Genomic DNA, 18,463 nt, shown 5'->3' with positions numbered 1-18,463 from the left:
CCCGAGGTACATTTATAATTTATAAATATTGTATGATTGCTTCAATAGGAACAGTATGTTGTATAAATCTGGTAGGTCTGTGCTTTTCCAGTTGCACTCTTTTTTTATTTTTAAAGAAAGAAGTAACATTAATTCAGTTTAAACACTTGCATTGTCAGAAGGGTATATTTTCAAGTGTTAATTTGTGTTTCAAATCTATCATTCCATTAGAGCAGACATGGCAAAATCCTGTTGTTACTTTGACGTGGTCTGGGTTCAGTGTCCCTGTTCCCTTCACCCTACAATGTAAAGAAAATGCAGTTTTAGAGAAATTACAATGGTTACATTGCAGTATTCAGACTGCTTCTAGTGGCTGTTGTCACCATGTATTCTTAGAAATAGTCGTCTAGTTTAGAGTCTGGAATGTGCCATATGCACATATTGTTCTGTCTCAAGCAGTCCTCACTGTCTGCCAATTTTTATTCCAATTTGTATACTTCATCTGCCACCATATACTGGTCGACAGAAGAGTTGTGTGAGTTTACAATTTTATCTATGTAATTCTTGATCTTATTGGTCTGATCACTGATGTTGTTAATGACTTTGGTTAGGTCATTAGTAATTTTGGTGTTAACCTCTAAACCTTTTCACAAAAAATTACACAAATCCTAAGACCGTAATATGGAAGAAAGGGCAGAGTGTATTACCTGTCCTTAGTGCAGGTCGGCTTTAATGCAATTGCCCAAGGATAGGAAACACACAAGAGTAATTAAGAAGAAACTGTAGTCAGGGATGCCAGAGAAGCAACAAATCAATGCAGTGATAATTAAGTCTGCAGCCTGGCTAATCATACATGGTGGGGTCGTGCCAGCTACCCATTACTACTTTAAGCAGGTGCACACCTGGGTTCCACAGCCAGGCAAGCACTATAAGTTCAGACAGTATCTTCTTTGTTTTATTACTGATTATTGTGAGTGTTTGTGTTTTTTTGTCGCAGATAAGTAAATTCACAGATTCTTTTAAATTTGTTTAAAGGGGTTTTTCTTGTAATTAAGTTAAGAAGCCATATTGGCAAATGGAGATGCAAAACTTGTTTGAATAGAATGCAAACTAGCGTGGTGATCTCTTCATTATTGTATTATGGTTGTATCTCATGGTTGTCTTATTGCATTCTCATCTGAATACACACATGGCGAAAGTGTTATAGCTTAGTTTGATTCTACATCCAATATTTAAACAGAATTATTTTAATCATTGTTTTGCAACACAGCAAATTCATATTAAAACATTCTATACTGGGTATCATGCTACATTAGTTTTTTTTTTTTCCCACTGGCTCAGAGCATGATTCGGCAGTCATTTGCTTTGCACACCGAAGCACACTAGCTATTTACTATAGTATGCATTGGATATGACACATTACATTTGCATTCTAAACTAAGAGTAAATCTTACACACATAATCTTGCTTTGCTGGTTTTTGCCTTTTTGAAACATTTAAAGATACCTTACTGTTTCAGTTTTCAGGAGACTTTGTTCAATAAGTACGAAAATACAGAGCCTGAAAACACAGAGTGGCATGCTGATATGTATGTTGCTGTTAAGCTACCTGTCTTAAAACAGTGGAGACGAGGGAAAATTGAAAATATTTCTGAAAAAGGTGTCGAGGTAAGAATTATTGTTTTATAAAATGTAGATTTAATTTTCAAGTAATACAAAGTTACATAGCTGAAAAGAGACTTGCGTCCATCAAGTTCAGCCTTCCTTACATTTGTTTTTTGCTGCTGATCCAAAAGACGGCAAAAAAAAAAAAGTTTGAAGCACTTCCAATTTTGCAACAAGCTAGGAAAAGAAATATTTCTTGACCCCAGAATGGCAGTCAGATTTATCCTTTGATCAAGCAGTTATTACCCTACATTGAAAGACTATATCCTTGAATATTCTGTTTTTGCAAGTATGCATCTAGTAGCTGTTTGAACATCTGCATGGACTCTGATAAAACCACTTCTTCAGGCAGAGAATTCCACATCCTTATTGTTCTTACAGTAAAAAAAAACCTTTCCTTTGCCTTAGACGAAATCATCTTCTTTCTTCCAGTGTCCTGTGTAAAGTCCGGTTTGTGAATAGATTTCCACACAATGGTTTGTATTGGTCCGAATATATTTGTATAATGTTATCATACCCCCGCTCAGGAGACGGTTTTTCTAAACTAAATAGGTTTAAATTTGTTAACCTTTCTTCATAGCGGATATGTTCCATTCCTTTTATTAATTTTGTAGTATTCAATATGTGGTCTTACCAGTGATTTATAAAGAGGCAAAATGATATTCTCATCCCGAGAATGAATGCCCTTTTTCATGCATGACAAAACCTTACTGGCCTTAGCCACTGCTGATTGACATTGCACATTGTTGCATAGTTTGTTGTCTATAACAATTCCCAAGTCCTTTTTGTGTTGTTATCTCTAATTCGCTTCCATTAAGGGTATACGTTGGCTTGTGTATTCTTTAGGCCGAAGTGCAGAACTTTGCATTTTTCAACATTAAATTTCATCTGCCATTTGAGTGCCCAGTCCCCCAGTCTATCTAAATCCCTCTGCAGCAAAGTAATATCTTGCTCACATTGTATTAACATACAGTTAGGTTCACATCACTACAAATAATTACCTATAATCATTTGAAATGGTTAATATTTGTATGACTTCTAGTATGACTTCTGACAACCAAAAAACCTTCCTAAGTTCCGCATTGGGGAAGTTGGACACGGGAACACGACAGATCCCCAGATGAACATTCAAAGGTCGCAACATAGGGGCCCCAAACAGGTGTCAGTGTCACTGGGTCAACATTTGTGTCGATTACTACAAGAGCACGACCTGTATGATGCATGGAGGTGACACTTTCCCGCGGAGAGGCACTATACCTGTTATTCCCAGGTTCACATGACTTACTCGAGGATAGACCTGTGCCTCACCGACAAAAACACACTATTACACCTCACTAACTAGGTCCAATCACTTGGTCGGACCACGTGCCGCTTACGGTAACATTGCATGTCCCGTACTCTGTTCATGGTAGGGTTGCATGGCGACCGAACGAGGCCCTCCTGGACAGACCAGATAATTTGACTAACATTGCCAACCAACTAGAGGACTTCTTTACCAACCACGACTCCCATCACCACTCAATGGCTAGCACAAGGTCATGCAAGGTGCGCTCATTCAGTTAGGCTCAGTGTCCAAGAAAAAAGCTTGTGCGACCGGATCTTTACTTCTCCAACAGCTCTCAGACTTGGAATCCAAACACAAATTCAACAAATTCAACAAATTTACTGAGATTGTGGATTTGGGGTTTTCATGAGCTGTAAGCCATAATCATCGCACTTATGACAAATCACGGCTTGAACTATCTTGCTTTGCATGTAATGCCTCTATCTCATATATTTGTTTCCCCTTTTACGTTGCATTACTGAAATAAATTAACTTTTGCACGATATTCTAATTTTTCGAGTATCACCTGTACTTTAGTCATACAAAAGCAGGGTATGGAGATACTATATAATAACGAAGACTATATTCACCTAGGTGCTATTCCTCCCTGGTACTCCCTCTAATACCAACATAAACATCAATTTTATATGAAAGCATGCACACCAGAACCAAAAAGAAATATATTTGATTATTTAATAAATAACAATTGGTTTAACATGTATATTACAAGAAAATATAGAATGACAATAAACAGGCAAACAAAATAATCACAAGCCTTATAGGGCAGAAACACGAATCCAAATAACCTCCCAACGTTTCGGCACCAACTGGCTGCCTTTATCAAGGGCGTTTATATCCAAACTTACCACAATTCCTATATATAATGGCCATCAGTATTAAGAAATCCGAAACCGGACGTGACATCATCACTTCCGCAATCGGTTCCATCATATTCCCATATAGAGTACCTATGCAATGTAATAATACAACATAACATAATATCCCATCTGATTATACTAGTACAGTATTCTAAAAGGCATATAAGAATTGCCCGACGGATAGTATGAGCGATAAACCGGAAAAAGCGCGCATGCGCACTAAAAACGCACACATATATCGCCATCTTAATTACTGGAAACAGTGCCCTTCACATCCCGATATATGCCAAGCGTGCGCAAAGCATTCTAAAGGGCTGTTAGTGCACCGGATGAAAGACGTCACTAATAGAGCATAGAGTATTCGAAGCAGCAGGCAATTTTTAACACAATTACATCCATACATAGAAGAATAGAAGAACTAAGTGGCAGTAAGCAAAAGATGAAGTATATTAACCTTCCCAATCAATATTGATAGCACCATATAATATTACTACTGGCAATATGCAACCTCCACCAAAATAGACCTAAAGAAACACACCAAAATAAAGTGCAAAATATACTATACAAAGTGCATCAAATATTTATTTAATAGCCTCCAGTGATCATCATATCATCTGCAATATAGATATTCACACAGATGTAAAAAAATAATTACCAACCTGTATGGTAGATATATACAGGTAGCTAATATTATTTGCACATATATAGTCATACTGTGTAATATAAGCGTACAAAAGAAGTATATTGTATTCCTATGTCCACTAAATTCGAACTACTCTGCAATACAAAAGTCTACAATACATGTCTACAAAATGACAAATTATCTAGTACATAATCAGCAAAATGATTCATAATAAGGTATACATCTGTACATTACTCCATATAAAGTTATCCTCACTATACCTTATTAATAGGCTACTCAATATTTCAACAAAATAGGCATCAATGCCATTATTTGGACACTCCGCAATTATATCGTGTAATAAAGTACACTAATGTATTAACCCCTTAAGGACTGAGCCAAATGTACACGTTGTGAACAAAACAAAAGGTAAACAAAACCTGGCATTTGCGCTATATGTCTGTCCAACCGTAATTCACCTCTTTCTTATTATCATTATCATTTTATTTAGGGGAAATAGGGCTTTCATTTAATATCAAATATTTAGCTATGGAACATAATTTAATATGAAAAAAAGGGAGAAAATAAGAAATGTTATTTTTTTAGTTCTACATGACATTTTAACTGTCAATGTCATAATACTGTTTGCTTTTACTGCAATAAAATACACATATTTGTATTCAGCGATGTCTCCCGTATAAAACAGTGCCCCCTATGTACAGGTTTTATGGTGTTTTGGGAAGTTACAGGGTCAACTATAGCACGCTACATTTGAAATTGAAATTCGCCAGATTGGTTACGTTGCCTTTGAGACTGTATCTCAGGAATTAGCCCAGGAATTAAATTTATACCCATAATGACATACCATTTGCAATAGTAGACAACCCAAGGTATTGCAAATGGGATATGTCCAGTCTTTTTTAGTAGCCATTTGGTCACAAACACTGGCCAAAGTTAGCGTTAGTATTTGTTTGTGTGTGAAAAATGCAAAAAACGCCAATTTTGGCCAGTGTTTGTGACTAAGTGGCTACTAAAAAAGACTGGACATACCCCATTTGCAATTCCTTGGGTTGTCTACTATTGCAAATTGTATGCCATCATAGGGGTAATTTTCATTCTTGGGCTACCATAGGGTCTCAAAGGCAACGTAACCAATCTGGCGAATTTTAATGTGAAAATAATGAAACGCAAGCCTTATATTTGACGCTGTAACTTTTGAAAAGACCATAAAACCTGTACATGAGGGGTACTGTTGTACTCGGGAGACTTCGGTGAACACAAATATTTGTGTTTCAAAACAGTAAAAAGTATCACAGCAATAATATCGTCCCGTGTAAGTGCTGTTTGTGCGTGAAAAATGCAAAAAAAGTCACTTTTACTGGCGATATCATTGTTTTTTTTGAAAATCTGTTTATTTATGATAGAGGAAGAGAGAAATTACAGAAAGGCTCGGCTCGCAGGCCAACAAAGAGTATAAGTACACCTCGGTGGAGCCGGGTGTGTATATTTCAAGATCGATTGTATCAAGATTAACATTGCATTTATAAAGGTTGAATTGCAAGGCAAATTTTCAAGTTTACACATAACTTGAGGTAAAAGCATAGTTAAAGTTGGATAGGTTTCTGAGCATGCTTATCGAGTGGCGTCAAGCAACTGGACCTACACATACATTGTTGACTACAAAACAACACTGTGCATCGTGCCAGAACCAGGCTGGGTGGCAGTTTGGAGGCGATGATGAGGTGTTGCATATGTGTCGGAGGGAGTATTAAGTGAGTAGATGAGTGTGTATGTCTACGTATTTGATCGGGGCATTATAGCCGGCCATCTCTTGAGCGAGTACCCGTGCCACTCTGCTCAGGGTGTCCGGGGTGATGTTGCTATCCATTGTTTCGGTTGTTATTTTATTGTCATTTATTTCAGTGCGATTATGTATCTTGAGATGGGAAGTTAGAAAGGTAGAGATAGGATGAAGTAGAGTGGCTGTCGTAGTGGGCCCCCTCCCAACTCCATGGAGCGCAACCCGCGCCCACAGCAGCGCCACCGACTCGGTGTAAGTGAGGTGCTTTTAAGTGGGTATCGTGTATTAAGCCCCGTGGGGTGTGTGCGTGTGTGTCAGGTCGTCGGGATCGTGTCTGTGTTGCCAGTCCTGGGCGGCGCCCTTATTGCTGTGGATGTCCTGCCACCCACATAGTCAGTGGTGTGGAATGTTAATTGTCATTTGAGTCACAGTCTTCTCCCCTGTACAGGAGGTCTATCGCCTGTTAGCTTGGTATGTGAACCATGGCTGCCACCGTTCCACGTGCCTGGTTCCCCCACCCGCAAGGGACGCCTGTAGTGCTTCCGCCAATTGTATGTCTCTGACCCTGTGTAGCCATTCCTCAACCGTGGGGACCTCGGTCCGCTTCCAATACGTGGGTATGAGTGCCTTAGCCGCGTTCAGTAGGTGGCGTAGGATGGATTTCTTATAACCAGAGATAGATCGAGTGGTGATATGTAGTAGGGCCAGTTCCCTGGACCATTCCGTGTCGTCTCCCAGCATCGTTTTGATTTCAGATTCGATGTTGATCCAGTATGGGGTGATGAGTTGACAGTCCCACCAGATGTGCACTATCGTGCCCCTCTCTTCTTGACATCTCCAGCATGTGGGGGATGTCGTCGGGAATATCCTGTGTAGTGCTACTGGTGTTCTATACCACATGGATATTAACTTATAGTTGACTTCCTGATACTGGGAGCTGGAGGAGCTCTTGTATTGCCAGAGGAGTGCCGTGTCCCACTGTGGTTGCGAGATCGGGCTCCCCAGTTGTTGTTCCCATAGTCTCCTGAACGTGTTGTTTGATGTGGTGCTTCCCACTAGCAGGTGTTGGTAGAGTAGTGATACTGCCTTGCCAAGCGTGTCTCCCCGGTGACATATTTCTTCAAACCACGTAAGATCTCTGTGGAGGCGTTCCTTATGCGGGAGAGACCCATAATAGTGTGTAAGTTGTAAATAGCGGAGAGATGCCATAGGTGTACTAGGTCTATCGGCCAGTAACGCTCGGAGGGGCCGAACAGTGCCTCCGTGGAGGACCGTTCTAATCGGTACGTAGTCTTGTTCTTCCAGGAATATCCATGCTTTGGCTGGGATGCCACCAGCAAGGTTAGGGTTGGGAACTATTGGGAGAAGGGGACTAGGGATCGGGGATACGTGCGTGTTTTTGCGCAGCGAGTCCCACGCCTTCAAAGTTTGTGTCGTCGGAGTCTCTATTCCTTTTCCCGTGCGACAACTTGTACCCCCTTGCCATACTGCTGCTTTAAGTGTGGCAGGTGAGTCCCCATTGTTCAGGGTAACCCATTGCTTCGGGGAATCAGCCACATGCCATTCCAGAATTCGTTGTAGGGTGGCGGCTTGATGGTAGCGTTTGAAGTCCGGGAGTGCCAGGCCACCTCTAAGTCTAGGTAGGCAGAGAGTGTCGCAGCGTATTCTAGATCTCTCCCCTCTCCAGACGTATCGGATAGTTGCGGATTTTAAGGTGGAAAAGAAAGTATTCGGTGGCGTCAGGGGTATTGTCTGGAACAGGTAGAGAAGTCTCGGGAGCACATTCATCTTTAGTACTGCGACCCTTCCGTGCCAGGTGATGTGTGGATACGCCCATTTGTCCAAATCTGAGGTAACCCATCGCAGAATAGCGGCGAAATTGTGGCGATAAAGCTCCTGGGGGTTCGTGGTGATCCATATGCCAAGATATTTCATCCTCTCCGTACACCAACGAAATGGGAAGATAGTTCCCAGTTCCTCGTATTCCTCCGGTCGAAAAGTGAGATTGAGCGCTTCACATTTGGAAAGGTTGAGTTTGAAACCCGAAATCCTTCCAAATTTTTCGAACTCTAGGAGTAAGCAGGGCAACGTGACTCGTGGGTGGGAGATAAAAAAGAGGAGGTCATCCGCATATGCGGCCACCTTATGTTCCGTCCCCATCCAGGTGAATCCCGAGATGTCCGGGTGGTGGCGGATCGCGTGAAGCAGTGGTTCCAGGGTCATTGCAAATAAGAGCGGCGACAGAGGACATCCCTGTCTAGTACCGTTCCGGATTGCAAAGCTGGAAGTTAGGGCCCCATTCACTCGGACGGTAGCTTGTGGGTTATCGTATATGGCTGTGATCCATGCCAACATATTGTGTCCCAATCCCATGACCCGCAGGGTTTCCATCATGTACGACCAGTTGACACGGTCGAAAGCCTTTTCGGCGTCCGTGGAAAGAAGTAGGATTTTATCCCTTGTCTCCCGTGCCCTGTGCTGGATGGAGAATAGGCGTAGCGTACTATCTCGTGCCTCCCTCCCCGGTATAAATCCCGTTTGGTCTGCGTGGATCAGGCTCGGTAGTACCCGTTGCAGTCTAGTGGCCAGGATCTTTGTAAGCAGTTTTGTGTCCACATTCAGCAGGGATATGGGTCGATAGCTGCCACATTGCTCTGGGTCCTTTCCCGGTTTGAGGAGGACCGTGATAGTAGCAGCCAGAGATTCCGCTCCAAAGCGTCTCCCGTCCGTAACGGTGTTAACGGCAGTGGTCAGCCGAGGCAGGAGGATGGAGGAGAAGAGTTTGTAATACCCCACAGAGAATCCGTCGGGGCCCGGTGCCTTGCCTGTTTTGGTGGACTTCAAGGCTGCGGCCATTTCTTCGGTGCTAATTGGTTCGTCCAGCATATTCGCCGCTTCTGGAGACACTCGGCTGTTTACATTGTCGTGTAGGTAGTCCTGAATGAGCGTGGTGGGTTGGAGTCCCATTGTTGTATTGTCAGGGCCCGGGATATTGTAGAGGGCGCCATAGTAACGACGGAATTCGTTGGCTATGTCTTCGGGGAATTGGGATAGTTTTCCGGACTGTAAGCGGATCTTGTGTATCCGCGTGCGAGGGGTGTCTCCTTTCAGGATGCGGGCGAGGTATTTGCCGCCCTTGTTGGCGTGAATGTAGAAGAAGTTCTTGGAATGTTGTAGCGAGCGGTGGTATCGTTTCGTAAGGAGTTCCTTCAGGCGGTGTCGGGCTTCCGTCAGGTCCTGTTGGATCGAGGCTAGTGGGGTTTGCTTATGTTGAAGTTCTAGTCTCGTGATGGTCTTATATATAGTCTTCATTTCCTGCATGGTCGCTTTGCGGCGACGGGAGGCTATTTTTATAAGAATGCCACGTATGGTACTCTTGTGTGCTTCCCAAAGTGTGATTGGAGAGGTATCTGTCACGTCATTTTCCTGGAAGTAAAGGTCAAGGGCTTGTTTGATCTCAATTTCCACCGCAGGGTCTTGGAGCAAGGTTTCATTCAGGCGCCAGGTCCACTGTGCCGGTTTGAATAGCGGGGAGTCCAGCTCCACCGTAACCGGGCCGTGGTCCGACCATGTGGCGGGGCCGATCTCGGCCGACCTCAGTCGTGGCAATCCTTCCTGCTGAAGCAGGACGGAATCTATCCGCGCATAGCGGCAGTGAAGCGCGGAATAGTGGGTGTAGTCTTTGACACCTGGGTTGAGTGCTCTCCAACAGTCCACCAGTCCCAAATCACTCATTGACTTATGTATCGCACGAATGCTAGATAGCGGTAAGGAACTATGTCCCGTCGACGTGTCCAGTTGGGGGTCCAGTGGGGTGTTAAGATCGCCCCCCACAATCAGCGTACCCTCCGAGAATTCGCTCAGTTTGCTCATGGTTCTGCGCATAAAACGTGCCTGATTCTTATTGGGCACGTATATAGAAGCCAGGGTGTAAATTCTGTCCGCTATCGTGCCTTTTATGAAGAGAAACCTCCCCAGTTTGTCGGTTACTTTGTCCAGTTCCTGGAAGTCCAGGTCTGCTGCAAGGATAATGGCAACTCCCGCTTTACGGGCCGTGGGGTGGTTGTTGAAGTAATTGTTGGGGTATTGCCGATTTCAAAGTTTAGGCGCCGATCCTTCGAGGAAGTGTGTTTCCTGGAGCATTGCTATGGAGGTCCGGTGTTTCCTCAGTTCCCGAAGTAGGTGAGTGCGGCGTTCAGGTACGTTAAGGCCTCGGCAGTTGAGGGTCACCACACGAAGCGGAGCGCTGAGGTATGCCCGTGTTCTGTCGAGGTTTGGGCCAAGGCACGCGGAGGTTTCTGCCCTAGCTCCCATACCAGTCAACCAGAGTTCTCCGTACACTATCCAGCTGGTCCCTGATGGTCAGGTTGTCGCGTAGTTAATGGAGGTAGTAAGCTAAACGGTGCGTAGGTCTCGGCTATGCTGGGGATTCGTTCCGCGGGAAAGGTTGCTCTGAGTCGGTGTGCGTGTAGGGGTGTGGGGCGATGTACTTCGTCGGTGTCTGGTGAGGTCAGGGTGGGTAAGATAACGAGTATGGCGGGCCGCCTAGTGCGAGGGATGCGCCCCTAGAGCCAAGGAGGAGGCGACACAGGGACGCCAAAGTAAAAGTACAGAGTATAGAGAGTAGAAGGTGAGTATGTTAAAAAAAATGGGGAGTTGAGTAAGTCCCCAAGTAGAGGTGACCCCGAGATGTGGGGTAAGGGAGGTGTTCACCTCAGTCCTCCTCCGAGAAAAGGAGGGAGTAACCGTGCGACGAGAGGAGATGCCCTGGATCACCCAGGTACCAGACCAGAGGGTGAGTCAGCGGGGGACTCCCTCGTCGAGGACTATGCACGGCTCGTGGTGGGGTCAGTGGTCCAACCTCGGTCCGTAGTGGACCAGAAGCAAAAGTGTAGTATCTGTGTTATTCCAAATAACTCCTCTCCGCCGGCCACACAGCCTGGTGCCTTAATCTATACATGGAAAGTTAAACATAGAAATATAAAAATATAAATACCCATATGTAGGGCAACAGAATAACCCAAGAAAGGGAAGGAGTCCCGTCCCCCCGCCTCCCCCAACCCGGGAGGAACCCTCACGGCAGCTAAATAAAAGAAAAACATTGGTTAGGCATTTGCAGCACATTCATCATACATAAATGCAGGGGATAATGTGATCAGTACACTTGAATACCCATAGCCGTGGTGATAACACATAGATCGGTATCAACATAATTCCCAGCTAAGCCTCTCCAGGTTACTGGGGGTTGGCGTGAGCCTCTAAGGCATGGCTAGGGCGCGTCCCTTCTATTCCCCGGCTATATTCTTCCATACAGCTATCTAGGGCATGCATTCCTGTCTACGTCAGTGGAAATGGTAGAGCGTGATCTGGAAACTATACATGAGACGTCGTACATGGCAATTTAGCTGCGTATAAATAGGGTAGCCATACAGCCCAAGGAACCACGGTCAGAACTCAGCTAACCTGTTCTAGATGGGGCCCAGCCCCCCGCCCCTCCCAACCCGGGGGTGGCTCCCACGGTAATTGAGCAAAGAAAACAGTGGTTAAGCATTAAGTAACATATTCAGTAAACATGTATGCAGGAGGCAAAGGGATGGTTGCAATATTGTACACATAGTCGTAACGATAACAGACATACCAGCATCAATAAGTTTCTCAGCTAGCCATTTCTAAGATGCTGGGAGGCAGCATGCGTCCCTGAGGTATGGCTCGAGTGTGTCTTTTCTACGTCTCAACCTCAATCACCTGTAAGATTTTCCACGATATGCACTCATACCTATGTCAGTGGAGGTGGCATATCGTGACCCTCCCGTCCCTGTGTGTGGCAGATTAGTTGTCTATTAGCCAGTGTGGGGTATGATGTGTGCCATCCCTCCCCCGCCCCTACCTGGTGAGGCGAGAACAATGTGTGGTGCGGTGTTGCGGCCTATCCAGTAAGTGCCTGTTGTAGTGTTTGGAGGGGCCATGTGTAGGGCTATGGGTGTAATCTGGTCCCTGAGTGTCATGCGGGCCCTGTGGCCATGTAGGTAGGATATCAAAGGAGTGCGTAAACGGGACCGGTTAGATCCAGTGTCCTGTAAGGAGGGGCGATGCCCCGTACCGTGTGTCCACGTTGAGCATCCGAGTAGGCGATGTTGTGGAGTGAAAAGTCCAGGGTTGCAGTCAGGAAGGGCGTATGTGTCCCAAACAAAAAGATGGATTGTAGCGTGTGGGTGTTATCATACCCCAGGGTGAGTGTTTTTTCCCCCCATTAAACCAGTTCAAGTATCTCGCTGCGTTGTGGGGAACAGATGAACCCGCATGGTGTTGCCCGTGTCGTAGAGTGTGCGCCCCCCGTTATCCCCCCTCCCAAGTTCTTTACTGACATTTAATGTGAGGTAAACGGGTGTTCAGGTCCCGGAGCACAAATATAAGAAACAACCCAATTGGTACCTTTCCGTTGCCAGTTCGGATAAGTCCCCAGGTTCAGCAGTAGAATGGTGCAAGTGGTCTAAGTATATGTCGTGAAGGTTAAGGAGCGTGGAGGGTCCCCCGGCAGGAGTGAGAATCAGGGGGACATATCCAGGGGGTAGTGTGTGTGCCCCCTATTCCGGCGCCTCCGGGTTGTTGCGCCTGCGTTGTGCTGGGCCTTGTGGTGGTTCTCTGTCTCGCCTTCTATGCGCCCTGTGTTGTTGAGGCCTCCCTCCTAGCGGGCCCAGGACCCAGTCAGGAGTGGGGATATGCGGCAAGTTCATTTCCTCCAGGAATCTCGGGATCTCTTCGGGCCAGCGGATTGAGGCCCAGCCATTCCGGTGTCGGGCCAATAGGGCAAAGGGGTAGCCCCACTTGTATTGGATGTTGCGTTCCTGCAGGACTGCAGTGATGGGCTTCAGCGCTCGTCTGGCCTCTAGAGTGATGGGTGAGAGGTCATTAAAGAGGGAAACTTGCGCGCCCCTGTAGTCCCAGGCACGGCGGGCTCTGGCCGCCTGCATGATGGTATCTTTGTCTCGGAAGGAGCTGAGGCAGCATATAATGTCTCTTGGGGTGCCGTCTGCTAACTTGGGACGTAGTGCTCTGTGTGCTCGTTCGTATCTGAATGTGAGCGGAGTGTCTTCTCCCAGGATCATATGAAAGAGGTCGTTAAGGGCAGTTTCAGGGTTTTCCTCACCTTCAGGTTCAGGGACCCCGCGGACCCTAATATTACATCTCCTCCCTCTATTGTCTAGGTCCTCCATTGTCCTCCTCATGTGCAGTAATAGCTCCCCTTGGCGTGCTAGGGCCATATCAGTCGCCTGCAGTCTCGTGGCTTGTGTGTCTCGGGATTGCTCTAGGTTTTGTATTTGGCCTGCGTGTGCATTTACCTCTGCCCTGACACCTGCTATTTCAGCCCGTAATGCATCTTGGATGGACGTGGTGTGCACAAGGAGGTCGGCTTTCGTGACCATAGCAGCAGCCATAGATCTGATTTCCTCTCCGATCTGCTCCAGTGTGGTATTGCCTCGAGGTTCCCTGGAGGATGGCTCCGTCGGCGCCATCTTGGATCCGCTCGCCTCCTCGCACATGTCGGCCGAGTTTTGGAGAAATCCATCCATCGGGCCGTGAGTATGCCCGGATTGGGAGCCCCTCGGGGTCTGGGGGGTGTCGGTTCGTCGGTGGCGTCCCATGTATGCTGATGGGGTCGGATTAAAGGCTGTGTTTTACGCCGGCGGGTCGGAGCTCACTCACTGTGCTGCCATCTCGTTCCGAGCTCAGGCCACGCCCCTCGCGATATCATTGTTGTAATACATTTTACTGTTTTGAAACACTAATATTTGTGTTCAGCGAAGTCTCCCGAGTAAAACAGTACCCCCCATGTACAGGTTTTATGGTGTCTTGGAAAGTTATAGGGTTAAATATAGTGCTAGCAAATTAAATTCCCTATACTTTCGGCATGGGTTGTCAGCCAGGTCCTGCTAATTGTAATTAATTAAGATACCTACTTATGTAAAAATATTACATAAATATATATGTAGAATTAATATATATATATATATATATATATATATATATATATATACGTATGTGTGTATGTATATATATATATATATATATATATCACTTTTTTAAAATATTTGTGTATATATATAGTGATATATATATTTATGTATATAGATATATATATTATTTCGTTCTACGTGTATTTTGATATATATATATATTAATATCAAAATACAGTTAGAACGAAATAACACACATCTATATATTTTTTAATTATTTTTTTATTTTATTTAATTTATTTATTTTATTTAATTTTTTATATTATATATAAATATATATATAACAATAATTATATATATTTAATCAGCATCAGTCTACGTGTAATTTGATATTAATATATATATATATAATTATATATATATTAATAGTAAAATACACCTAGACAGGGGGGAGTGGCCTGGACTCTGAGAGTGATGGCAGCCTAACTCCGGAGCTCCGCACCCGAGGCTCAGTAAACCGCCCGGTAATCAGCTACTTACGCCGAAAAACACCCCTGCACACATCACCGGTAACGGCAAGCCCACAGTGCCGCTGACTAAACATGTCGCAAAGGAAGACGGCGGGGAAGAAGCAGAGAGGCGGCAATCCCTCTGTCGCGGACATGCTCGCCGCCATTAAGCCCGACGGGCACCTCCACTCCTGGCTCACCGGCCACACAGACATCCTCAACCAAAAAGAGGTAAAAGCGCACACACACACCAACCAGGAGTGATTACCTTAAATTGGACAGATAGGTATCTCCTCCTTTATATACAACAATAAGATTCTCTATTGGAAAATCCCTATACAAAAAATATAAACACAGAGAAGAACATAGTGCAACCTGTATATTATATATAAAACAAAGGGAAATTCTGAGATGGAGTCACTCACACTTTTATGAGCCGTTTAGAAGTAGGCTCAGGACTTATGCAACTTTCATGTCACTTAAATGGGACATGTGCATTTCCTTGAATCCTCAGGCCAGTTCCCCTTAGGGGAACTAGTGCAACCTGTATATTATATATAAAACAAAGGGAAATTCTGAGATGGAGTCACTCACACTTTTATGAGCCGTTTAGAAGTAGGCTCAGGACTTATGCAACTTTCATGTCACTTAAATGGGACATGTGCATTTCCTTGAATCCTCAGGCCAGTTCCCCTTAGGTCTCAATGATCATCAAGTTTGGAGTCAGGAGTCAGGAGCCAGGAGCCAGGAGGCTCCTGGCTCCTGGCTCCTGACTCCTGACTCCAAACTTGATGATCATTGAGACCTAAGGGGAACTGGCCTGAGGATTCAAGGAAATGCACATGTCCCATTTAAGTGACATGAAAGTTGCATAAGTCCTGAGCCTACTTCTAAACGGCTCATAAAAGTGTGAGTGACTCCATCTCAGAATTTCCCTTTGTTTTATATATAATATACAGGTTGCACTATGTTCTTCTCTGTGTTTATATTTTTTGTATAGGGATTTTCCAATAGAGAATCTTATTGTTGTATATAAAGGAGGAGATACCTATCTGTCCAATTTAAGGTAATCACTCCTGGTTGGTGTGTGTGTGCGCTTTTACCTCTTTTTGGTTGTGCATATCTCTTTAAGTATATATAGTGGTGATATACTTGGTTTTGGCTGCACCATCCACCTATTTGACCCTTGAGCGCCACATCTATACTGTTTTCTGTCACACAGACATCCTCGCTATATGGACACACTGAGGACCCCCAGAACGCAATACTTCAATCTCTAGAAGAGGTAAAGGGGTACCTGGCAGGGGAGATAGACAGATCAGCCAGGGAGGTGAAGGCAGAAATCCAGGCCATAGGCATACGCACAGAGGCCTTAGAGAGCAGACTAGAAGATGTAGTAGCAGCACATAGTGAAAATACCACTGCAACCAACGCACTACTCACCAGGGTAGCTGAACTGGAAATGGAGCTGGAAGACAGCTCAAACAGAACACGGCGCAACAATATGCGCATAAGAGGTCTACCAGAGGAGGTCAGGGATGGCGACCTTTAGCAACTAATGGCGGGGATTTTCCGTGCCAGTCTACCACAGATACCAGAACAGCTGTGGCACATCGACAGAATACACAGGGCACTGCGAGCTAAGGGACCGCAAAACAGCCCTCCCAGAGATATCAGGTGGCATTTTTTTTCCACAAAAGAAGCAATTCTCAAGCAAAGCAGGATCCAGCAATACATGTATAAAGGTACGGCGCTGCAGATATACCAAGACATCGCTCCAACTACCCTTGCAAGACGAAGAGAATGGAAACCCATTGCTGACCTCATCAGAGACACAGGCCTGCACTTCGCATGGGGCTTCCCCTTTAAGATGCTCATCTTTAACGGCTCAAGACCTACAGTGCTGACACCATCCATGGACCCCAGAGGAGTCCTCCAAGAGGTGGGTATCGAGGTACCAGGAGACCTGGCCTTACCAACGAGAGGCCCCAGGGAATGGCTGGAACACAGAGCAAAACCAGCATAGGCAACAAGGACGGCGACACGCACCAGAGGGACGTGCAAAATGAACGCTGTAACACGCAAGTTGATAAATACAAAGCATCACATAGAAGGGACACTGTGGTTATAGTTAAACACTGAACTGTTATAGGGGACGTGGGGTCTGATGAAAGGCGGGGGGGGGGAGGATGGGGAAGATCACACAAATGGAGAAGAACACGAGGATAGCCACGCCATAAAGGGTCTGACCTCACAAAAAAAAAAAAAGTAACAGGAAAACTACCCATCCTTAAGAGGGAAGCTCAAATTAGCAACCCTCATGCTGTTAACAAAAAGCTAGCCCACATATACTCTGGGAGGTATCTGGCTAAAGCGGGGGATCTCGGCCCGGTCCTCGGGGCCCCCTGCCGGTCTGGGGTTTGGGGGTTGCCTGGGTGGGTCTGGGGTGTTTGGAGGGAGGGAAGATTCCTTGGACTCTAGGGTGCTTTTTCTTTTATTTTCTGGACGCGCCCGGGTGGTCCCTGGGCCCTGTGCTGGTGGGGGGTCCTTGGGGGCGGGGGTGAGGGCCCCTGGGCTAAAGGGTAAAAGGCATAGATCAGACCAAACCACCAGTCATCGTCTCACAGGCAAAAGGCTCCCCATCTTTGTAGACGCACTAGTCGGAGAGGACCTTACTGTTTTCATGTCCTCCTCCCGCATGTTATTCTCTTGCTCCCCTCAAACCAGACAGAATAATCATACACTGTAAGCCCTCACTTCTACTGTACCAGTTGGCACCCAGGACATGCACCTAGAGGGCCGTATTACCTTCACGCCAGGAGTATTTAAGGCGTACAAATCAATCATAGTTTATGACCAGAGACCTATAGCTGCGCCGTATTCAATCTTTCCGCTAGGGGATGCATCCGAAACTGGGCAAGGGCTCTGGGGGGGAGTGACGGGCGGGGAAGGGAAAGCACTCACACACTGACATCCACCCCCCCACAGGGGCAAGGAGCAAGTAGACACAACGGTATACCTAGCACCTCTACATTAAGGGGCACACATGGATGGGAGACAGGTAATCAAAAAAGTGACTAAGAGAGATAGGGAAGATCAGATACCTAAGATACGAAGGGAACACCACGGGACAGGCAGAGGGTAACACACCCTCCTCCCGCAGGACATGCATATATAGATCAGCAGACAGGCTCACAGGAACTGGTGAGCATCACACCCTATGTCGCAGACACCCACGAAAAGCTAGACACAAGTTTAGAGCCTCGCAGGGGTGCTCGAAGGCTGTACACCCGCCCCGTTTGAGACAATATCTCGACGCGGCGAGGGGCCACCCCCGATCAACCTGGCGAGAGGTAAGACCGGGATCTCAGATCCGACAGGTATACGGATCACGGAGGGACATCCTCCACCAAGTTGGGTTAATTGTTCTTTTGGTTATGTTTCAAGGATATCATGACCTGTTTTCATGACCTGTTTTCTTTCCTTCCCCACCCTCGCCCACAAATCCGCTGAGACAAGGCACATTCGGCAACCACCCCGGGGGGACCGCCGGGCAGCACGCAACAACAAGGCGGACACACCGCAACACGCACCAACTGCGCATAGACGCTCAAGGTACACCAGCACATCACCCACATTGACACATTGAACTTAAAATCACATCACTGAATGTCAATGGCCTTCACGTACCAAAAAAAACGTAGACTCATACTCGGGGAATTACATAGACA

At 45.7% G+C, this 18,463-nt stretch overlaps 1 protein-coding gene across 1 annotated transcript in view; it reads left to right on the top strand.

The window, feature by feature from the left end:
• RNF17 (ring finger protein 17) overlaps positions 1 to 18,463 on the top strand; it is a 93,230-nt gene that overhangs the window by 33,378 nt on the left and 41,389 nt on the right. The window contains exon 7 of the mRNA XM_063440255.1: positions 1,499 to 1,646. Coding sequence (XP_063296325.1) covers positions 1,499 to 1,646 — 148 coding nt within the window. The remainder of the gene's footprint in view (positions 1 to 1,498; positions 1,647 to 18,463) is intronic.

This window comes from Pelobates fuscus, chromosome 1 (genome assembly GCF_036172605.1).
Source record: "Pelobates fuscus isolate aPelFus1 chromosome 1, aPelFus1.pri, whole genome shotgun sequence".
NCBI classification, from domain to species: Eukaryota; Metazoa; Chordata; class Amphibia; order Anura; family Pelobatidae; genus Pelobates; species Pelobates fuscus.
Note: the sequence above shows the minus strand (reverse complement) of the source record. Positions and strands in the feature narration are given on the sequence as shown.